General features: G+C 42.7%; 1 protein-coding gene across 1 annotated transcript in view; it reads right to left on the bottom strand.

Moving 5' to 3' along the window:
• LOC124292553 (QRFP-like peptide receptor) overlaps positions 1 to 25,884 on the bottom strand; it is a 64,534-nt gene that overhangs the window by 28,635 nt on the left and 10,015 nt on the right. Inside the window, exon 2 of the mRNA XM_046729687.1 lies at positions 16,450 to 16,571. Within this exon, the coding sequence (XP_046585643.1) occupies positions 16,450 to 16,571 (122 nt within the window). The remainder of the gene's footprint in view (positions 1 to 16,449; positions 16,572 to 25,884) is intronic.

The raw sequence follows: 25,884 nt of genomic DNA, 5'->3' as shown, positions 1-25,884 counted from the left end.
CAGCGTTATGGCATCCGTCTGCTTGGTGTTATCGACAATATTACATTACGGTGTCTCGCAACCAGGAAGATTAATCAATCGTCGACATTCGTACGATATCTCAAAAATTATCATACATGTGGTGTTATCGGCAGCATGGATACGATGTCTCCGTCTCCTTGAGTGTTGGTCGGCGTGTAAGTACGCATCACGTCTTCAGCGGAGTGTTATCGGCAATATTAACGGTGCATAAGTATCCACTTGAGTGGTTATCGGCATTATTACGGTACATCCGTCTTCCTTGAGTCGTCATCGGCATTGTTAACGGTGTCTCACGATCTCGCCAGGTTGTTATCGACGATGTTACGGTACATCCGTCTTGATTGCGCATCGGTGTTATTACGCATTAAATTACTCCATGCGGGTGTTATGCGGCATTGTGCAATGCATCCGTCTCGATTGTTAGCGATACGGTATTCACGGTGCAACCAAAATCGGTGGGGGACACCGAAATTATTGTACGCAGCCAGTCCTCCACAAGGCGTGTTATCGGCAATTATTACGCATACATCGTCCCTCAGGTGTTATCGGCAATGTATCAGGCTGCTCAACCAGATACTATCGTCATCCTTGAGGTGCATGCATATCCCAACCAGTTGACCGGCGTTTCCATTGCACATCCGTCTCAGCTTGGTTATTGCATCAGACAATGTTACTGTGTCTGCGTCTCCTTCAAGTGTTATCGAATGCATTATGTACAGTACATCGCGTCTCCGCCAGGATGTTATCGGCAATATGCACATCATCGATCTCGCCGTTATCGGCATGTATTAGATATCCGTCTCCAGCAGTCATGTATCGGCATTGGCCTGGTACTTCACGTCTCCTTGGTTGTTATCAGGCGTCGACGGTACATCATCTCCATGAGTATTTATCAGCATTATTTGCGGTGCATTCACCCTCTCCACGCCAACAGGTGTTATGGACATAATTACCTGGTGCATCACAAAGTCTCCTAAGGTGTTATCGAAGCAATATTACGGTGCATCCGTCTCTCTTGAATTATTATCGCCATCAGCGTTGTTACGGTACATCGTCTTCCTTAAGGTGTTACATCGGCAACATTACGAGTACATCATGTTTACTTGGTGTTATCGGCAATGGCTACAATTGCACATCACGTGTCATCGCGAGTGTCATCGGCATTTATTACAGTTTTATCACGTCTGCCACAGTGTTATCGGCATTATTTTTATTCACGTTTTGCTTTTACGCCGCTTTTAGTGTTATCGAGCGGTATCATCAGGGCTGGGATTTTAAGTGAAAACTTCCGTCGTCCCTTGAGGTGTTATCGACATTATTACACAGAACATCGATCTCACTTGGTCTGTTATCGGCAATATTTGCCGGTACATGCCGTCTCCTTGAGTCGTTGTCGACATTTATTTACGCTCACGTCTCCTTGCCGTCGGATGCCTTCGAACAATGTTACTGTGTCTCGTCTCCTTGAGGGGTGTCGACAATATTACGCAAAACGTCTCCTTGGTGAATTTATAGAGGCCAGTAATTGCACATCAAATCTCCTTGAGGTGTTATCGACATTATTACGCATCACTTCTCCAGCAGGTGTTATCGACATAATTACATATCGTCCTCTCTTCCTAGGTCGTTATCGACAATTAATTACGCATCCGTCTCCTTGAGGTGTTATACCGACATTATTACGCATCCGTCTCCGGCGGAGTGTTTATCGGCAGCGATACGGTACATCATCCTGCCAGGTGTTATACCGGCAATATTGAGGGTACATCACGTCTACTTGGGTGTCATCGGCAATGTGCAGTACATCACATCTACTTGAGTGTTGGTCGGCATTATTACATCCGTCTTCCTTGAGTGCTCAGCGACATTATTGCAGTGTCTCACGTCTCCCTTGGGTGTTATCGGCATTATTACGCATCCGTCTCCAGATTAATTACATCCTGAGCGTTCATAATGTCTGCAAAATCTCCATTGGTTGATGGACGTGGGTGCCAGCCAGATTGGTGTGTCAGGCGTGCCCGCGTCCGCGTCTCGCGTAGGATGTTATCGACGTTGACTTGCGTCACCGTGCTCCATGGCCAGATTGTTATCGATAATGCTGTCTCACGTCTCGGCGGGTGTTATCGACAATGATGTTACCCAGTGTCTCCTGCGTCTCCTCAGCTTCGAAGTTATCTGCGTTAAATTGCACATTAAAGTCATGCAGTTGGTACATCCGGGCAAACGTGTTAACCGTCTCGTCTCGCCGGGGTTATCAACTGATATTGCATTCTCACCGCATCTCTGGTCGGTATTTATCGTTGACCCATATTGTCTCTGCGTCTCCTGTGGTGTTTATCGTGCCAATACGGTAAAATTCTCCATGCGAGATGTTATCGGCGTTATTGCATCAGGCGCTCCATGTAGATGTTGTCTGTTATTGCGGTAATCCGTCTCCGCAGCCAGGTGTTGTCGACGTTATTCACGGTCATCTCAGCCGAAGGTGTTTAATCAGCGCGTTGTCGGTCCGCCCGGTTATTTATCGGCGTTTCATAACCATCCGCGTCTCTCGCCAATTAATTTATCGACAATATTACCGGTATTAACGCCGTCTCCGCGGGTTATCAATCAGGGCGATAGTACGTGATATCTCTAAAATCTTAATGGTGGTATCGAATTGTTACGTTGTCTCCGTCTCTGCCGGGCGTTATTATAAAGTTTGTTACTGCATCCTCGTCATGGATTCGTCAACCCAGTATTCGCCGCGTCTCACCGTCCTCTCCACCAGGTTTATCGAATGATATTACGTCGGTCTCCACTCGGGTGTATCGGCATTATTAACTATGTCCCGTCTCTGTACCAGGTGTTATCAGGCGTTATTACGAGGTGCAATCAAAATGTCGCCAGATTGAACATCGGCGTTATTGCATCAAGGTGCTTATCGCCAGGTGTTATCAGCGGTACGGTACATCCGTCTCCGCTGGTCATCGATGCATTATTGCGGTACATCCGTCTCACATGGATCGTATTTGGCGTTATTACATCAGAGCCTCCTTGCGCGTCATCGGAAATTTATTACATCGTGTCTCCTTGAGGTGTTATCAGCGTATGATAATTACATCCCGTCTCCGCAGCAGGTGTTATCGACGTTATTGCAGTGCATCGTCAGCGAAGGTGTTATCGATGATATTACATCAATCATAAGTCTCAGCAGGTGTTATCGGCTCATTATTGTTATCGACGTCATCTCGTCTTCCAGATCGCCGGGTATTTATCGACATTATTACGGTACATCGTCGTCAGCAGATTGTTATCGGCATTATTACGGTACATCGCGTCTCCTTGGGTGTTATCGGCATTACGGTGCATCATGTCCAGGTCCTTGGTGTGTTATCGTACCAGCATTATTACACATCAATCACGTCTCCTTGAGTGTTATCGGCATTATTACATCAATGTCTCTGCCTTGAGTGTTATCCGGCATTATTACGCGGTTGTTATCGTATTACGTATCCATGGAGTGTTATCGGCATTATTACATCACGTCGTCTCCTTGAGTGTTATCGGCAATATTATAGTACATCTCGTCTCCTTATGTTATCGGCAATATTACAGTGTCTCGTCTCCAGCGGGTGTTATCGGCATTATGTTACCGCACGTCATCCGTCTCGAGTGTTATCGGCATTTATTACACATCACGTCTCCCTTGAGTGTTATCGACAATACTGTGTCTCGTCTCCCCTTGAGGGTTATCGGCATTATTACACATCACGTCTCCATTTGAAAGTGTTATCGGCATTATTACAGATGTCGTACTCCCTTAGAGTGTTATCGGCATTATTACTGTGTCCTACGTCTCCATGAGGTGTTATCGACATTATTACGATACTGTATCACGTCTCCATTGAGTGTTATCGGCATTATTACAGGTATATCACGTCTCCCTTAGGTGTTATCGGCGTTATTACAATGTGCATCTCACGTCTCCTTGAGGTGTTATCGGCATTTACGGTTCATGATTGGCATAAATTCCGTCTCAGCCAGGTGTTATCGGCGTTATTACGGTATCATCACGTCTCCCTTGTGTTATCGGTGTTATCAGTATTAATACACATCACGTCTCCCTTGAGTGTTATCGGCATTATTACAGTGTCATCACGTCTCCTTGAGTGTTATCGGCATTATTACAGTACATCGTCGTCTCCCATGCAGAGTGTTATCGGCATTATTACAGTTACATCATGTCTCCTTTGAGTGTTATCGGCATTGTTACGGTACATCACGTCTCCCTTGAGTGTTATCGGCATTATTACAGTACATCACGTCTCCCAAGTGTTATCGGCATTATTACAGTACATCGCGTCTCCTCGAGGTGTTATCGGCATTATTACACATCATCTCCTTAGGTGTTATCGGCATTATTGCCAAATCTGTCTCCCGTCTCCTTAGGGTGTTATCGGTATTATTACAGTACGTCGTCTCCCTCGTTGATGTGGCATTACTATTGCATCGGCATGGTGTTATCGGCATTACATTACGTCTCAAACGTCTCAGCCAGGTGTTATCGACATTATTACAGTGTCTCGTCTCCTTGAGGTGTTATCGATGATGTTACCATGTCTCACGTCTCCTTGAGGGTTATCGTACCTTGGGTGTTATCGGCATCATATCATCACGTCTCCTTGGAGTGTTATCGGCATTATTACATATCACGTCTCCCTTGTCTCGTCAGTGTTATCGGCATTATTACGGATCCATCCCGTCTCCCGTCATGGTGTTATCGGCATTATTACATCACATCACGTCTCCAGGTGTTATCGGCATTATTACAGTGTCATCACGTTCTCCATTATTGAGTGTTATCGGCATTATTACATCATCACGTCTCCAGCCAGGTGTTATCGGCATTATTACGGTGTCATCACGTCTCCTTGGGTGTTATCGGCATTATTACGGTACATCACGTCTCCTTGAGTGTTATCGGCATTTACAGTACATCCATCGTCTCCTTGAGGTGTTATCGGCATTATTACACATCACGTCTCCCTTGAGTGTTATCGGCAATATTACGGTACATCACGTCTCCTTTGAGGGTGTTATCGGCATTATTACAGTACATCACGTCTCCTTGAGTGTTATCGGCATTATTACAGTATCAAGTCTCCTCTTTGAGTGTTATCGGCATTTATTACGGTACATCGTCTCCAGGTGTTATCGGCATTATCGACATTATTTGCAGTGTCATCGGCATTGTCCATCGCGTCTCAGGTGTTATCGGCATTATTACACATCACGTCTCCTTGAGGTGTTATCGGCATTATTACGGTACATCAGCGTTATCGGCATTATCAGTGTTATCGGTCATTAATTGAGTCATTACGCGTGTCATCACGTCTCGCTTGAGTGTTATCGACATTATACAGTGTCTCACGTCTCCTTTAGTGTTATCGGCATTATTACAGTGTCTCGTCTCCCCAGAGTGTTATCGGCATTGTTAAAGCATCACGTCTCTCTTGGGTGTTATCGGCATTATTACAGCAAGTTCATATTACGTCTCCTTGAGTGTGTTATCGACATCACGTCTCCCTTGACGGTGTTATCGGTATCACGTCTTCCTTGAGTGTTATCGGCATTATTACGCGTATTACATCTCGTCTCCTTGTTATCGGCGTTAAGTACATCGTCTCCTCCCAGAGGTGTTTATATCGGCGTTATATTTACATCGTCTCCTCCGAGGTGTTATCGACAATTATTACAGTCTCGTCTCCGCCAGGTGTTATCGGCATTGTTAACATCACGTCTCCTTGAGTGTTATCGGCATTATTACACATCACGTCTCCTTGAGGTGTTATCGAGCAATCGGCATTACAGTGTCTCAGGTGTTATCGTCTCCTTGGAGTGTTATCGGCATTAATGTTACAGTATCTCGTCTCCTTGAGTGTTATCGACATTATTACAGTGTCTCCACGTCTCGCTTGGTGTTATCTGGGCATTATTACAGTGTCATCACGTCTCCTTGAGTGTTATCGGCATTATTACGCATCACGTCTCCTTGGTGTTATCGACAATTATTACAGTGTCTCGTCTCCTTCTCCGTTTGAGGGGTTATCAGCATTATTACAGTACATCACGTCTCCTTGAGGTGTTATCGGCATTATTACAGTGTCTCACGTCTCCTTGAGTGTTATCGGCATTATTACAGTATCTCCGTCTCCATGGGTGTTATCGGCATTATTACGGTACATCGCGTCTCCTCAGAGGTGTTATCGGCATTATTACGGTACATCACGTCTCCTTGGAGTGTTATCGGCATTATTACAGTACATCACGTCTCCTTTGAGTGTTATCGGCATTATTACACATCACGTCTCCCTTGAGTGTTATCGACATTATTACAGTGTCTCACGTCTCTCCTTGAGTGTTATCGGCATTATTACAGGTACATCACGTCTCCTTGAGTGTTATCGGCATTATTACACATTGCTTGGTATCACGTCTCCTTGAGTGTTATCGGCATTATTACGGTACATCACGTCTCCCCTTTGAGGTGTTATCGGCATTATTACGTACATCACGTCTCCTTTGCAGAGTGTTATCGGCATTATTACATCACGTCTCCCTTGAGTGTTATCGGCATTATTAATGTGTCGTCTCCCTTGAGTGTTATCGGCATTATTACAGTACATCACGTCTCCTTTGAGTGTTATCGGCATTATTACAGTACATCACGTCTCCCTTGGATGTTATCGGCATTATTACACATACACACGTCTCCCTTTGAGTGTTATCGGCATTATTACACATCACGTCTCCTTGAGTGTTATCGGCATTATTACGGTCTCCGTCGTGTTATCGGCTTTACAGTGTTATCGGTTATCGGCATTATTACGGTACATCACGTCTTCCTTGAGTGTTATCGGCATTATTACAGTACATCACGTCTCCCTTGGTGTTATCGGCATTATTACGGTACATCACGTCTGCCTTGAGGTGTTATCGGCATTATTACACATTACGTCTGGTTTTACGCGGCGCTTTATAGCAATGTTCCAGCAACATCACGGCGGGGGACACCAGAAATGGCTTCAACGTCTCCCAGGAGTGTTATCGGCAATGTTACGGTACATCACGTCCTCTTGAGTGTTATCGGCAATGTTACAGTACATCACGTCTCCTTTGAGTGTTATCGGCATTTATTACAGTACATCACGTCTCCCTTTGAGGTGTTATCGGCAATATTACTGTGTATCACGTCTCCTTTGAGGGTTATCGGCAATATTACAGGTACATCACGTCTCCTTTTGGTGTTATCGACATTATTACAGTGTCATCACGTCTCCCTTGAGTGTTATCGGCATTATTACACATCACATCTCCCCCGTGGGTGTTATCGGCAATATTACAGTACATCGTCCTCCTTGAGTGTTATCGGCATAATTACAGTACATCACGTCTCCCCTGGGTGTTATCGGCAATATTACAGTACATCACGTCTCCTTTGAGTGTTATCGACATTATTACACATCACGTCTCCCTTGGGTGTTATCGGCAATATTACAGTACATCAATGTCTCTCTTGAGTGTTATCGGCAATATTACAGTACATCACGTCTCCTTGAGTGTTATCGGCATTATTACAGTGCATCACGTCTGTTTGAGTGTTATCGGCATTATTACACATCACGTCTCCTCTTGAGTGTTATCGACATTATTACTGTGTCTCGTCTCCTTAGAGTGTTATCGGCATTATTACAGTACATCCGTCTCCCTTGAGGTGTTATCGGCGTTATTACACATCGTCAGCGTCTCCTTGAGTGTTATCGGCATTATTACACATCACGTCTCCCCAGGGTGTTATCGACAATGTTACAGTGTCTCACGTCTCCCTTGAGTGTTATCGGCAATATTACGGTACATCGTCTCCTTGAGTGTTATCGGCATTATTACAGTACATCACGTCTCCCTTGAGTGTTATCGACATTATTACACATCACTTCTCCTTGAGTGTTATCAGCATAATTACATCCACGTCTCCCTTGAGTGTTATCGGCATTATTACACATCATCGTCTCCCTTGAGTGTTATCGACATTATTACATCGGGTGTCATCGTCCTTCTCACGTCTCGCCAGTGTTATCGGCAACATTACAGTACATCACGTCTCCTTGAGTGTTATCGGCATTATTACGGTACATCACGTCTCCTTGAGGTGTTATCGGCAATATTACGGTACATCACGTCTCTCTTGAGGTGTTATCGGCATTATTACACATCACGTCTTCCTTGAGTGTTATCGGCATTATTACAGTGTCTCACGTCTCCCTTGAGTGTTATCGGCATTATTACAGTACATCACGTCTCCCTTGAGTGTTATCGGCATTATTACAGTACATCACGTCTCCCTTGAGTGTTATCGGCATTATTACAGTACATCGCGTCTCCTTGAGTGTTATCGGCATTGTTACACATCATCGTCTCCTTTGAGTGTTATCGGCATTATTACAGGTGCATCATCTTGTCTCCCGGCATTGAGTGTTATCGATGATGTATCACGTTACTGTCTCACGTCTCCTTTGAGTGTTATCGGCATTATGTACGCATTATTACATCTCCCTCCTTGAGTGTTATCGGCATTATTACAGTACATCACGTCTCCCTTGAGTGTTATCGGCAATATTACGGTGTCATCACGTCTCCTTGAGTGTTATCGGCATTATTACAGTGTACATCAGAGTCTCCTTGAGTGTTATCGGCATTATTACAGTGCATCGTCTCCCCTTGAGTGTTATCGGCATTATTACGGTACATTACGTCTCCTGAGGTGTTATCGATATTACGTTTCTCTCGCCAGGTGTTATCGGCGTTATTACATCACATCGTCTCCCCTTGAGTGTTATCGGCATTATTACAGTACATCACGTCTCCCTTGAGGTGTTATCGGCATTATTACAGTACATCGTCTCCTTCCTGAGTGTTATCGGCATTATTACAGTACATCCTTGCGTCTTATCTTTAGTGTTATCGGCAATGTTACATTACATCACGTCTCCCTTGAGGTGTTATCGGCATTATTACAGTACATCACGTCTCCCTTGGGTGTTATCGGCATTATTACAGTACATCACGTCTCCCAGAGTGTTATCGGCATTATTACAGTACATCGTCTCCTTGGGTGTTATCGGCATTATTACAGTACATCACGTCTCCCTTTGATGTTATCGGCATTATTACAGTACATCACGTCTCCTCCATTGAGTGTTATCGGCATTATTACGGTACATCACGTCTCCGGGTGTGAGGTGTTATCGGCAATGTTACGGTACATCACGTCTCCAGGTGTTATCGGCAATATTACAGTACATCACGTCTCCAGCGGTGTTATCGGCATTATTACGGTGTTATCACGTCTCCTTGAGTGTTATCGGCAATGTTACAGTACATCACGTCTCCCTTGAGTGTTATCGGCAATGTTACAGTACATCACGTCTCTCTTGAGGTGTTATCGGCATTATTACAGTACATCACGTCTCCCCAGGTGTTATCGGCATTATTACAGTATCACGTCTCTCAGGTGTTATCGGCATTATTACGTCACGTCTCCAGGGTGTTATCGGCATTATTACAGTACATCGGCTCGTCTCCTTGAGGTGTTATCGGCAATGTTACAGTACATCACGTCCCCTTGAGTGTTATCGGCATTATTACGGTACATCACGTCTCCTTGAGTGTTATCGGCATTATTACAGTACATCACGTCTCCTCTTGGGTGTTATCGGCAATATTACAGTGCATCACGTCTCTCTTGAGTGTTATCGGCATTATTACGGTACATCACGTCTCCCTGAGTGTTATCGGCATTATTATCGGCGTCTCGTTACAGGTGTTATCGGCATTATTACAGTACATCACGTCTCCCTTGAGTGTTATCGGCATTATTACAGTACATCACGTCTCCTTGAGTGTTATCGGCATTATTACAGTTACATCACGTCTCAGCCGGAGTGTTATCGGCATTGGTGTTACGGTACATCACGTCTCCTTGAGTGTTATCGGCATTATTACAGTACATCACGTCTCCCTTGAGTGTTATCGGTAATTATTACAGTACATCGTCTCCTCCTTGAGTGTTATCGGCATTATTACAGTACATCACGTCTCCTTGAGTGTTATCGGCATTATTACAGTACATCACGTCTCCTTGAGTGTTATCGGCATTACAGTACATCACGTCTCCTTGAGTGTTATCGACAATATTACAGTACATCATTACGTCTCCTTGAGTGTTATCGGCAATGTTACAGTACACATCTCCCTTAGTGTTATCGGCATTATTACAGTACATCACGTCTCCTTTGAGTGTTATCGGCATTATTACGGTACATCACGTCTCCTTGAGTGTTATCGGCATTATTACACATCAATCGTCTCTTGGAGTGTTATCGGCATTATTACAGTGTCATCACCGTCTCCTTGAGTGTTATCGGCATTATTACAGTGTCTCACGTCTCCCTTGGTGTTATCGGCATTATTACAGTACATCACGTCTCCAGTCTTATCGGCATTATTGAGTGTTATCGGCATGTTATCGGCATTATTACGCATCACGTCTCCTTTGAGTGTTATCGGCATTATTACGCATCACGTCTCCCTTTGAGTGTTATCGACATTATTACGGTGTCTCGTCGTCTCCTTGAGGTGTTATCGGCATTATTACAGTACATCACGTCTCTCCTTGAGTGTTATCGGCATTATTACAGTACATCACGTCTCCTTGAGTGTTATCGGCATTATTACAGTGTCTCACGTCTCCCCAGGTGTTATCGGCATTATTACAGTACATCACGTCTCCTCTCCCTTATCAGTGTTATCGGCATTATTACATATCATCATTATTCTCCTCCATGGAGTGTTATCGGCATTATTACAGTACATCACGTCTCCTTTTAAAGAGGTGTTATCGGCATTATTACGGTACATCACGTCTCCATGAGGTGTTATCGGCATTATTACGTCTCCTTGGTATCACGTCTCCTTGAGTGTTATCGGCATTATTACAGTCACGTCTCCTTGTCTCGGCATTAGTACTGTTATCGGCATTATTATCTGCATTATCACGGTACTCACGTCTCCTTGAGTGTTATCGGCATTATTACAGTACATCACGTCTCCCTTGAATGTTATCGGCATTATTACACATCAAGCCTCCCTTGAGTGTTATCGGCATTATTACACATCACGTCTCCTTTGAGTGTTATCGACAATATTACTGTGTCTCACGTCTCCCTTGAGTGTTATCGACATTATTACAGTACATCACGTCTCCCTTGAGTGTTATCGGCATTATTACAGTACATCACGTCTCCCTTGAGTGTTATCGGCATTATTACACATCAAGTCTCCTTAAGTGTTATCGGCATTATTACAGTACATCATGTCTCCCCTTGAGTGTTATCGGCATTATTACAGTACATCATCTCCCTTGATTGTTATCGGCATTATTACAGTACATCACGTCAGCCAGGAGTGTTATCGGCATTATTACGGTACATCACGTCTCCTTGAGTGTTATCGGCATTATTACGGTACATCACGTCTCCTTGAGGGTGTTATCGGCATTATTACATACATCACGTCTCCTTGAGTGTTATCGGCATTATTACAGTACATCACGTCTCAGCGAGTGTTATCGGCATTATTACGGTACATCACGTCTCCTTGAGTGTTATCGGCATTATTACAGTACATCACGTCTCCCTTGAGTGTTATCGGCATTATTACAGTACATCACGTCTCCCTTGAATGTTATCGGCATTATTACATCATCAAGTCTCCCTTGAGTGTTATCGGCATTATTACACATCACGTCTCCCTTGAGTGTTATCGGCATTATTACAGTGCATCACGTCTCCTTGGGTGTTATCAGGTGTTATCGGCATTATTACAGTGTCATCGTCTCCCTGAGAGTGTTATCGGCATTATGTTACAGTACATCACGTCTCTCTTTAGTGTTATCGAGCATTATTACAATGTTACATCACGTCTCCCTTGAGTGTTATCGGCATTATTACGCAGTACATCACCTCTCTCTTAGGTGTTATCGGCATTATTACAGTTATCGGCACATCATCCTCTCCTTGAGTGTTATCGGCAATTATTACAGTGCATCACGTCTCTCTTGAGTGTTATCGGCATTATTACAATACATCACGTCTCCCTTTGAGTGTTATCGGCATTATTACAGTACATCACGTCTCCTTGAGGTGTTATCGGCATTATTACAGTACATCGTCGTCTCTTTGAGTGTTATCGGCATTATTACATCATCGTCTCCTTTGAGTGTTATCGGCATTATTACAGTACATCACGTCTCCTTTGAGTGTTATCGGCATTATTACATACATCACGTCTCCTTGAGGTGTTATCGGCATTATTACAGTACATCACGTCTCTCTTGAGTGTTATCGGCATTATTACACATCAACGCGTCTCCTTTGAGTGTTATCGGCATTATTACAGTACATCACGTCTCCTTGAGTGTTATCGACATTATTACAGTACATCACGTCTCCTTGAGTGTTATCGGCATTATTACGGTACATCACGTCTCCTTGAGTGTTATCGGCATTATTACATATCACGTCACCTTGTGTTATCGGTTTACCAGTACATCACGTCTCGGCAGTGTTATCGGCGTATTATTCATCACGTCTTCACGGCGGTGTTATCGGCAGATGTTACAGTACATCACGTCTCCTTGAGGTGTTATCGGCATTGTTACAGTACATCACGTCTCCTTGGAGTGTTATCGGCATTATTACAGTACATCACGTCTCCTTGAGTGTTATCGGCATTATTACAGTACATCACGTCTCCTTGAGTGTTATCGGCATTATCGGCACGTTCATTACAGTGTTATCACGTATTACAGTACATCACGTCTCCCTTGAGTGTTATCGGCATTATTACAGTACATCACGTCTCCCTTGAGTGTTATCGGCATTATTACAGTCATCACGTCTCCCTTGAGGTGTTATCGGCATTATTACACATCACGTCTCCTTTGGGTGTTATCGACATTATTACAGTCATCGTCTCCTTGAGTGTTATCGGCATTATTACAGTACATCACGTCTCCCTTGAGTGTTATCGGCATTATTACACGTCTCCATCGTCTCCCTTGAGTGTTATCGGCATTATTACAGTATTACATCACGTCTCCTTTGAGTGTTATCGGCATTATTACACCTTGAGTGTTATCGGCATTATTACACATCACGTCTCCCTTGAGTGTTATCGGCATTATTACACATCACGTCTCCTTTGAGTGTTATCGACAATATTACTGTGTCTCACGTCTCCCTTGAGTGTTATCGGCATTATTACAGTACATCACGTCTCCCTTGAGTGTTATCGGCATTATTACAGTACATCACGTCTCCTTGGAATGTTATCGGCATTATTACACATCAAGTCTCACTTGAGTGTTATCGGCATTATTACATATCACGTCTCCCTTGAGTGTTATCTGCATTATTACAGTACATCACGTCTCCCTTGATTGTTATCGGCAATGTTACAGTACATCACGTCTCTCTTGAGTGTTATCGGCATTATTACAGTACATCACGTCTCCCTTGAGTGTTATCGGCATTAATACAGTACATCACGTCTTCCTTGAGTGTTATCGGCAATATTACAGTACATCACGTCTCTCTTGAGTGTTATCGGCATTATTACACATCAAGTCTCACTTGAGTGTTATCGGCATTATTACATATCGTCTCCCTTGGAGTGTTATCTGCATTATTACAGGCTACATCACGTCTCCTTGAATTGTTATCGGCATTATTACAGTACATCGTCCTCCTTGAGTGTTATCGGCATTATTACATATCACGTCTCCTTTGAGTGTTATCGACAATATTACGGTACATCACGTCTCCTTGAGTGTTATCGACATTATTACAGTACATCACGTCTCCTTGAATGTTATCGGCATTATTACACATCAAGCTTCTCCTTGAGTGTTATCGGCATTATTACACATCACGTCTCCTTTGAGTGTTATCGACAATATTACTGTGTCTCACGTCTCCCTTGAGTGTTATCGACATTATTACAGTACATCACGTCTCCCTTGAGTGTTATCGGCATTATTACAGTACATCACGTCTCCTTGAATGTTATCGGCATTATTACACATCAAGTCTCCCTTGAGTGTTATCGGCATTATTACATATCACGTCTCCCTTGAGTGTTATCGGCATTATTACAGTATCACGTCTCCTTGAGGTGTTATCGGCAATGTTACAGTACATCACGTCTCTCTACATCCGTCTCCTGTTTATCGGCATTATTACAGTACATCACGTCTCCCTTGAGTGTTATCGGCAATGTTACAGTACATCACGTCTCTCTTGAGTGTTATCGGCATTATTACAGTACATCACGTCTCCCTTGAGTGTTATCGGCATTAATACAGTACATCACGTCTTCCTTGAGTGTTATCGGCAATATTACAGTACATCACGTCTCCCTTGAGTGTTATCGGCATTATTACACATCAAGTCTCACTTGAGTGTTATCGGCATTATTACATATCACGTCTCCCTTGAGTGTTATCTGCATTATTACAGAACATCACGTCTCCCTTGAGTGTTATCAGCATTATTACAGTACATCACCTGTCCCTTGAGTGTTATCAGCATTATTACAGTACATCACGTCTGCCTTGAGTGTTATCGGCATTATTACACATTACGTTTGGTTTTACGCCGCTTTTAGCAATATTCCAGGAACATCGCGGCGGGGGACACCAGAAATGGGCTTCAACGTCTCCATAGGGTGTTATCGGCAATGTTACAGTACATCGCGTCCCTCCTGAGTGTTATCGGCAATGTTACAGTACATCACGTCTCTCTTTAGTGTTATCGGCAATGTTACAGTACATCACGTCTCTCTTTAGTGTTATCGGCAATGTTACAGTACATCACCTCTCCCTTGAGTGTTATCGGCAATGTTACAGTACATTACCTCTCCCTTGAGTGTTATCGGCAATGTTACAGTACATCACGTCTCTCTTGGGTGTTATCGGCAATGTTACAATACATCACGTCTCTCTTGAGTGTTATCGGCATTATTACACATTACGTTTGGTTTTACGCCGCTTTTAGCAATATTCCAGCAACATCACGGCGGGGGACACCAGAAATGGGCTTCAACGTCTCCATAGGGTGTTATCGGCAATGTTACAGTACATCACGTCCCTCCTGAGTGTTATCGGCAATGTTACAGTACATCACGTCTCTCTTGAGTGTTATCGGCAATGTTACAGTACATCACGTCTCCCTTGAGTGTTATCGGCAATGTTACAGTACATCACCTCTCCCTTGAGTGTTATCGGCAATGTTACAGTACATCACGTCTCTCTTGGGTGTTATCGGCAATGTTACAATACATCACGTCTCTCTTGAGTGTTATCGGCAATGTTACAGTACATCACGTCCCTCTTGAGTGCTATCGGCAATTTTACATGTACAGTACATCACGTCTCTCTTGAGTGTTATCAGCATTATTACAGTACATCACGTCTGCCTTGAGTGGTATCGGCATTATTACACATTACGTTTGGTTTTACGCCGCTTTTAGCAATATTCCAGCAACATCACGGCGGGGGACACCAGAAATGGGCTTCAACGTCTCCATAGGGTGTTATCGGCAATGTTACAGTACATCACGTCCCTCCTGAGTGTTATCGGCAATGTTACAGTACATCACGTCTCTCTTTAGTGTTATCGGCAATGTTACAGTACATCACGTCTCTCTTGAGTGTTATCAGCATTATTACAGTACATCACGTCTGCCTTGAGTGTTATCGGCATTATTACACATTACGTTTGGTTTTACGCCGCTTTTAGCAATATTCCAGCAACATCACGGCGGGGGACACCAGAAATGGGCTTCAACGTCTCCATAGGGTGTTATCGGCAATGTTACAGTACATCACGTCCCTCCTGAGTGTTATCGGCAATGTTACAGTACATCACGTCTCCCTTGAGTGTTATCGGCAATGTTACAGTACATCACCTCTCCCTTGAGTGTTATCGGCAATGTTACAGTACATCACGTCTCTCTTGGGTGTTATCGGCAATGTTACAATACATCACGTCTCTCTTGAGTGTTATCGGCAATGTTACAGTACATCACGTCCCTCTTTAGTGCTATCGGCAATTTTACATGTACAGTACATCACGTCTCTCTTGAGTGTTATCGGCAATGTTACAGTACATCACGTCTCTCTTGAGTGTTATTGGCAATACGACATATCACATCGACCTTCGGTGCAAACGACAACATCCAATTATGTTATGCCATACTGCCGATGTACGACAATAAGGTACGGTTTCTGCAAATTGGGAAACATGAGGGTAAGAGAAGAAAATACGATACCTCTCGAGACTTAGTCCGGTCAAGTTAGCCACTGAGCAAATTATGACGACGTTCTGGAGATAATGGACACCTTTACACAGGAACTCGCCAAATGTCCACGTGAATGTGAAGAACTTGGCAATCTGTAAAACAAAGGTACAAATGAAACAGTAATAAAATGCAAAGAACAAGGAAGTGTTATCTACAATCGTGTTGCAATTTTGTTACCCGACACTAATTTCTACAAAGGCTATGTCTTACATGTTATTTTCCATGACAGATAATCAAAAATGTCATTAAATATTTAAGAAGCTTAGACCCTTTTCCGATTCACATAAGCTGTAATTAAGGTGACTGCATTTTACTGTCAAAAAATGACAGTACTTATACATGCACCAGTGTGTACCCGAAAAGTGATGTCTACCTGAAATAGTGCCAAGCCATCCGTTAGAGGTGAGGTGAGGTGAAATTGGGTTTTACGTCGTGCTTGAGAATATTTCGCTCATATGACGACTTGCATGCGTGTGTATGTGCGGCTGCTTGTACTAGCCCAGACTGAAGCTGGTTTTATAGTGCTAGCCCACTGAGATACCATGCCGCAGTGAAGCATGAATACCCCACTCAGACACATTATACTGACTCCGAGTCGACCAGTCCTTGATGTACCCATTAATGCCGAGCGCCAGGCAGGGACCAACAAGTACCATATTTTAACGTCTTTTGGAATGACGCGGTCGGGGATCTAACCCGCGACCTTCCGCTCTCCGGGCGGACGCTCTAACCACTACACCACGGAGGCGGTCCCATCCGTTAGAGGCCAGGTGACATATATTTGAGAGACCCAGTTATGTGGTACCAGTGTGTTGCAATTGGCCCGGTTTGGGGTTCAACAAGAACGGTGGAAGATATGTCCAGGTAATGGAGGTACCATGTCCCACTCTGACACATATCGCCATCACTGATGCCTCTACTAATCTGACATATTCTTGATAACAACACCTGGTACCGCATAGGTTACTGACTCTCAGATACAGGAGTCTTCTATCAGCAAATGCAAGTGGTTATACTTGCAGCCAAAACATTTGACGAGGCGAGATGAGGATTCCGAGTGTGAACTAGTTCACAGCGACCACATGGACCCTGTTCACACTTTGGAGGATGGTTGCATGCCTGTCGTAGAACCAGCCCGTGGGGATGGCTGCATGCCTGTCGTAGTACCAGCCCGGGGGGTTGGCTGCATGCCTGTCGTAGTACCAGCCCGGGGGGATGGCTGCATCCCTGTCGTAGTACCAGCCCGGGCAGATGGCTGCATCCCTGTCGTAGTACCAGCCCGGGCAGATGGCTGCATGCCTGTCGTAGTACCAGCCCGGGGATATGGCTGCATCCCTGTCGTAGTACCAGCCCGGGGAGATGGCTGCATGCCTGTCATAGTACCAGCCCGGGGAGATGGCTGCATGCCTGTCGTAGTACCAGCCCGGGGAGATGGCTGCATGCCTGTCGTAGTACCAGCCCGGGGAGATGGCTGCATGCCTGTCGTAGTACCAGCCCGGGGAGATGGCTGCATGCCTGTCGTAGTATCAGCCCGGGGAGATGGCTGCATGCCTGTCGTAGTACCAGCCCGGGGAGATGGCTGCATGCCTGTCGTAGTACCAGCCCGGGGAGATGGCTGCATGCCTGTCGTAGTACCAGCCCGGGGAGATGGCTGCATGCCTGTCGTAGTACCAGCCCGGGGAGATGGCTGCATCCCTGTCGTAGTACCAGCCCGGGGAGATGGCCATGCCTGTCGTAGGGGGAGATGGCTGCATGCCTGTCGTAGTACCAGCCCGGGAGATGGTCGATGCCCGGGAGATGCTGCATGCCTGTCGTAGTACCAGCCCGGGGAGATGGCTGCATGCCTGTCGTAGTACGATCCCGGGGAGATGGCTGCATCCCTGTCATAGTACCAGCCCGGGGGGATGGCTGCATGCCTGGCCCAGACCTTCCAGGTGGCCACCATATGGTTGGAACAACGTTGGCTGTGTTGTTGAAGACAGACAGTCATCTTACAGTCTTCCTGGGTCATGTCAATAATCGATGTAGAAAACTGACATGTTTACATGATACACGACAAGCTCAATCTCAAGAAGACAGGGGATGACGGTTCAGAAGGATCAAGGCATCCGTGACGCCGTCAGCGAGATGAACACCATGATAACCCTTTTTAGCGTCAACGTCGAGTATCCTTCATTGTTGATAAAATAAACGTGAGCCTAAAAGTTCACATTGCTACGGCATTTCAAATGTCTGATCTAACCTTTTATTGCATGATGAATTTTTAAAATGGGGATGGTTTTCAAAGTAATGCGGTACACAGATACCAATGAAAACAGTTTTTAAATCACTTTCATCACGCTATTAAAATCCATGAAACTTATGCAATCAGCATTAAGTAAGAATCAGTAACAATGTAAAATGAATTGCCAATACATCACTAAGCCAATAAGCCACATACTGCTGTTTGTTATATCGTTGATTAAGTACTTGTCTCATAGAAGATGTTATTTGCTTACTGGAAATGCAATAGTAGGCAGAAAAAAAGAAAATGAATAATATCCGTCTGTCGGTTAAAAACAACGAGCCAGGAAAAAGAAACCAAAGAAATATTGTAATCAAATATTCTATCTCAAAGTCAGCTCACAGTGTGTGATATATCATAACAATGTGCTGCATGAACCAACAGTAGGGTTATACGAAGTCCTGGAAGGTGCCACGTGAAGAAGCCGTGTGACTGTGTAGGCGCTGATGTTGTCATCATACACCAAGCTCCTCCACACCTCTGACACTGCGGCGAGTCAGTATCGATAAGCAGTTAATCATCATTTAATAGGTGGATGGTTGTGTTAGCTATCTCTTGATCACTCTCTATGCGGCAGTCGTCGAAAGTTTTGACGTTTAACACAGGGAAAAACACAAATTGTGCCTGAAGATGCTCAGCTGGCATTGGGTGGCCTCAATTATTCTTGTTCCTCTGGAAAATAACCAGAGTTAACTAGGCGAAAGTAGCATTCTATTTTGGACACTGTTGGCAAATCTAATATTCTGTGTGTAAAATAATGTTGTAGAATACAATGCTTTGAAACACGTAAGAGGAACACATCCAAACTGTTAAATCACCTCTGATTAGTTGTGAACATAGGCGTGACAAGACATGTTTTGTCAGGTGTGCTTTGAAGAAAAGAAGTTTTGCTTAAAGTTATATACCAACATATAGTGGAAAGGATTTTTATCCGACGGACTCAAATTCGAATCTGTGAAGTCTCACTCAGGTTTACCTTTTCCATATCCAGGTTAATACACACCACACGTATTCAATAATAATTTCTATACTGACAATAATACTGAAATATAGAAATTTCGAGTCACCTGTAATCAGTGACTACTTCCTGTAAAGCTGCACATTGAACCTAACTAAATGGTGTAATCAGCAATGACTAATGGCCGTTCAACGTCAGTAAATGCTATATGTGAGTCATGTCACACATCTACAGTGGTTTTGTTGTGGCCATTATAGTGTGACTTTATGTGATTATGTGTGAGCATAACTACAGAGTGCTTTGGGCTTTGTCATATATAACAAATAAAGGTGAGTTTCTTTGCTCGCAATGTGCCATGCTGTTAAGTATAATAGTCAGTGGCATAGTTTGAAGATTGCTCGAAACATCACTCAACACACAGATATGAAATTTATGAAAGCTTGAAACATTTCTTAAATTATGAAACTCGGTTGACCACAGAGGGTGCTCAGGTTACTGTGGCCTTTCAAAAACTGAGACAGTAGACAGCTGTCACCAGCACGTGGAATCTCGCTTTCAATCTCTTTACTAAGGTATCTTTTACATAAATATTATATATCTGTGTAATTAAGAATAACGTTTAATTTGAAATCCTGTTAAGGGTGTGAGTAAAACGTCCTGCAAACAGTGTCAGCAGCAGCAGCAGCAGCAGAGCAGGAGCCATATCTGTATATGATCTCTGATGTGAGGGATATGAACCTTTAACGCCTTCAACAAGCCCAGTCTCCCACGTCATGTGACACTTGGACAGATGGTGGAAGTACTTCAGCTACAACATGTTGATTTAACCTGTTAGCTGCTCCACTCTCGCTCTAATAATCCTTCGTAACAAGACTGTTTGGTCATGCGAGTAGTTATCGCAAGAACTTATTGAGTTTTCAAAGATAGTTTTTCCTAAACAACTCTATTCAATGATATTTGACAGTTGTTCGAGTGATTTCATTTGTTACCGTTCCCCCTCAAATCGTGTATCTGTTAAATACGTGACGTCAGAGCGGATGATAACATTCCTCAATGGCACAATTGTCCGTCGAAGTCTGAAGGTATTGCTTCCATTTCATGATGACTAACGAATCGTCCATATTAACAATTCAGGTGTCTCAATACAATCATTCTTCGGACTATGGTTACCTTGAAGCAAGAAGCAGCTCAAATAGCAATGACAAAAGCCAACCCTAAAACAAGTCAAACTGTCAGCTTGAATTCAACTTCATCTGAATTATATATAATGGGTCGTGTACGTTGTAAATCGTTTAAGGGATCATTGTTCAAATTAAATTTCTAAAGTTTTTAAGCTATATTCGAAGTTTTCGGACGAAACGAATATGATCCTTCTGAGTGGTCACCTTTCCCATAAAGGATGTTCATTTGACACATTGACTTCTTCCAGGGTGAAACTGCCAACGCCTTAACACGCTGGTTATATTGCAATGTACATATTTTGCACATCCTCAGAGAGACTATATCTTTTTGTTACGCGAGTTACATGAGTGATTTGTATTTTGTTGAAGGCAACTCTTAACCGCTAATCGACACAAATCCGACACAAGTACATTGTGTTATTGTTATGATGAAGTCCTTTTCAATAAACTGCGTAGTTCCTTTGTTAATACAACTTACAAATTGTTCAAATGTATATCAGTCTGTGTTCGGTAAAACGGATCTGTTACTTGATAAGTGCACCTTCCTCGAGCTTGTGAAATGTTCCGAAAGGCCACGCACCACAGTTTATTTCACTGAATTGTCAAAACGAAGCAATTTGCTAAATTGGTGCAGGCGTTTGTACATATACCTCTACAACAATGTTTTTTTTCACAATTATGCAGTTCAGTCCACGCAAGTCATCACTCATATTTACAAAGCTCTATTTGTGCATAATGGTATAACATATATGAGTATACATCCTGGAAATCTCAAAAGCTTTTTTGATACATGTATATAGTTTTGACCATAATAACACCGCGCTATGTGCTTTGTGATGAATTTGAATGAAGATGAGTTTCTTTGCTCTCAACGTTCAGAATGATAATAAATGACATGGTTTCAAGTTTGCTCGAAACATCACTCAACACAGACAACTATGTATTACTGACTAGCACGATATGTTTATCTTATTTCAGTGTGTGCTATCATTAAAAACTGTCAAATATGGCCATGGAACTTAGTAAGGAGAAGATATATGGATGAACAGCATCTTTATTACAATCAGGAACGTTTCGGTGAAGACACTGACACCGTTATCAAGCATGTGATGTACAGAGTAGTGTCGGGAATCATACACATGTATACAGATATGAAGCAGCGTGTTTACAATAGATCAGAGAAATCAGGATACAGTGCTGAAGACCAGGGCCCCGTTCCTCAAGGCGATCGTAGCACTAAGTTGATCGTAACTCCTATACTTTAACATAGACTTACGACTGTCGTAGCGCTACGATCGCCTTGAGGAACGGGGCCCAGGCCCTGATTTCTCGAAACAAACTTAAGTTTTTACTCAAATTTGAAACTGATTTTTACAATTTGAAACAGTTGAATTTCTAACTCAAATGCATTTCTAAAATCAAAAACCCAAAACAACTCAAGTAACCTACCTACTAAACTTAAATTGTCTCCTTCGTTTGAGTAAATATGAATTTCAGTTAATTTGGGGAAATGCATTTACATGCATTTTCTCAAATTTGAGAAAAAACTTTAACTTGAGTCAAAACTCAGACTTAAGTTTGTTCCAAGAAATCGGGGCCAGGTCCTTATGATGCTTCTACTTCAGTTGGCCGACGATATGGTCTTAATGCCTAGAACTGGATTACAGCCATAGCTTCATTCTCTGTCCAGTTGCTGTAAAACAGGGGGATTAACTGTAAAGCATTGAAAAACTTAAGTTGCTACATTCAGTAAATCCCAGGAACCAGTAGATATACATTTCGTGTATGATTCAACTACTTTAGAAATTGTAATCATTTAGGATTATCGGACGTGATATCAAATGATAATCTCAGTCATACAATCAAAGTGTAAGCCGAGGAAGGACTAAAGCCTGTAAAGCGTTAGTGTATGAGGTTAAGACAAGTTAGGTGTAAAACCTTCCCTAGAGTTATTTGATACCTGCGTCGTACCAGTATTGCACCATGTGAAATTTGGGGTTGGAAACAAGCTGAGAACATTGAACGAGTTCATCGAATGTTCTGTAAAACTATTCTCAGTGTAAAAAATAGTACTAACAATCTTTGTGCGTATGGAGAGATCGGAAGACGCCCGTTAATTATTCCGAGACAAGTGAATGTGGTGCAATGTTGGTTTAAGGTAGTATCGTCGAGTAATTTTATTTTAAAGGAAATACAAGGTAATGCATGTCGCGAACATCCGCCAGTCTGAGGATACATGCTATTTAGGTTTGTTTTCACTGAGCTACAAAATCAAGACTACTTTCTAGTGGTAGTAAAATATGTATTTGATTGATGGCCAATAGGATTTTGCATGACATATCTTATAACATAACAATTTTTCTCGTGGAAGCGAGGTGGGTGTCAATATAATACTACTTACAATATTATTGTTACTTCGACCACAACCACGCTTCTGAGGAAGAAATCGTTATGTTACAAGTTGTGTCATGGAAAGTCTTTATGGTCATCAATCATATAGATAGTTTACTACTAGTAAGTAGTTTTGATTCTTTAACTTCCGTGAAACGATCTGAACACAAGTAAGACATCGTTTCAGGCTTCCACAACGCTCGCTTCGCACTCACAAACATAACCCATTTAGCACGAACTGCGGGGTCCTGTGGAAATCTGTGCATGGTGACACCATCGCCCGACCACTAGGAGCAATTGGCGACAACGCAACGATTCGGCATGTCCTCGTTGATGTCGAGAAATCATCAAAATGACGTGCGTGCTACACACTTTCTATACAACTAACTGAAAATCCTTCCTCATATGACGTCACTGCAGTGCTCTGGCGACAGAGTTACGTAACCTGTTTGTGGTTTCGTTGGCGGGCGAGATTGAAGCAGGCGACTTTTTGGCAACTTTTAATCGCTCGGTATTAATTAACCACAAGCTTTTTAAGAATGAATTTGGTGTTCCGCATAAGACTAACCACAAATCTTTCAAATGTAATAGTTAGTAGAGTAAAAAAAACCAAAGTCGATTTGTTCTTTAAAGGAAACACAAGGTAATGCATGCAATATTTCGAGTAAGTGATATCGTTACATAAAAATATCTATTTTACCATGAATGGTTATCTCCTCTTGTGTAAACGTGCGTACTTTTCTCGCAGTGTTTAAACGGCGCCTAGAAGATAATTACACGACAACCTGGTACCAAAATGTAAGAGAATCTAATTTCTTTTAGTTGTGTGAGGATTTTAAAGTGAAATGTGGTCTTGAAGGTCATCTTTACCAAGTTTTAAGCTCTAAAAATTAATGGGTACTTACAAGATTACAATTATCATCTCATTCTCTACACAGAGACACCGGGAGACATGGAAGTAATAGAATCCACCGTTTGAGAGATTCTGTTTAAAATGTAATAATAATGATACAGAAGACAAACACCACTTTGGTTTTAATATGCTATTAAACAGTTATATTATGTTATAAAAAGTATCTTAGGCAATGTTATTACTTAAAACCTATGCTAAAATTTATACAATTATATCAATGAGAAAGTATCCCCATACAAAGAAACTTAGCGAAATATGTTTGTGAAGCGCCGAAGTTAAGAAACAAGAGTCATACTAATTGTTAAATGATATCCTCGCCAAGTAGTTGTCTCTGTCGTTAATCTTGACTTTTCATCACCAATCACTATAAATATGACCAATAACGCTGTACTACGCCAAGAAATACATTATGGCATGAGCTAATAAAGTGTGTCTGCCTGTGGTATCCCGAATGAGTGTTTCATACCGTTTATAAGGTAATTCAGTCAAATTGCACTCATAATTTTTATTGTGTTTCTGGGAGGTCGGTAGACTAGTAGTAAAAGTATTCCTCGTCAATCTGAAGGCCGGGTTCTATTCCCGACATGGGTACCATAAGTGGAGCCAATCTCTGGTGACCCCCATGATATTGCTGGAATTGCTGGAATATTGCAAAACGCAGCCTAGCCTTGTCACTAGAAACTAATCATGCCACGTTAATATAGATACACAAAAAAACAGTCTTGTACGTGCGTAATATTGTAGGTTGATATACTACACTGTAGACATGTTGTTTTTTACTAGCTTTTTAGTTATTCTGGCTAAAATAATGTCAACACACTTTTTGACTTGAGCCAGACGAACATCTCACTGTATGGCTTAAAGTCAAGGCCAGTACACCACAATCTTAATAAACCATATAATCAATTTTAATAAGTTGGCTGCAAACACCACAACCTGCAGGGATCTGTTAAGATAATGAGAGAGCTAAGTAATGTCAAGGCGTCTAATTAGTACTGCCGGATTAATAAATCAAGCGCATTAGTTGTCACCAGACGTCCTTCATAATCTTTCCCTAGCCGGAGAAGTGGATTTACATGTTTTCTTGGAACAGCCCTACGTCATGTTCATTGAATATTTAGTGTCAAAAGTCAGTAAAGTGCAGCCGGATACGGTTTCATGCATGTACACTTTTTTCGCTCTTATGCTAATCTTTGGCTTCAGAGAAGAAATGTTCACATCGTGATAGCCTGCTGAATTCGCGCGTTCCAAGGCGGCGTACGCTTCAAAGAATCTTTAGAATTCAACAAATGGGTCATTTCCGTCCCAGAAATGTAAAGTAATTACTCGGTATATAAATTGGATTACAGTGATGTTTTGAAGAGCTACCGTAGTTGGACAAATAATTAACTGTACCAGTTTATTGAATGGATTACAAATATATATCAGTAGATAAGTGTCGAATGTCTATAGGCAAGTTAGGACAAGGTCTCGGTGCCCCATGGTATAACCCGGATAACCATGATGGCGGTTTCTCTCTCAAGCTATTATTTAACAGTCTGTTTAATGAAAATGGAAGAGCACTTGTAATGGCATACACCAGCATTCACTCACCCACTAAGTTAACTCATTTACCGAACATAACTGGCAATTAATTGAGCAAATATAATTAAACAGTATTTCCTGACATAAGGGGAAC

This window comes from Haliotis rubra, unplaced genomic scaffold (genome assembly GCF_003918875.1).
Source record: "Haliotis rubra isolate DU_JTF1 unplaced genomic scaffold, ASM391887v1 Scf52, whole genome shotgun sequence".
NCBI classification, from domain to species: domain Eukaryota; kingdom Metazoa; phylum Mollusca; class Gastropoda; order Lepetellida; family Haliotidae; genus Haliotis; species Haliotis rubra.
This window is presented reverse-complemented; position numbering and strand designations above follow the sequence as displayed.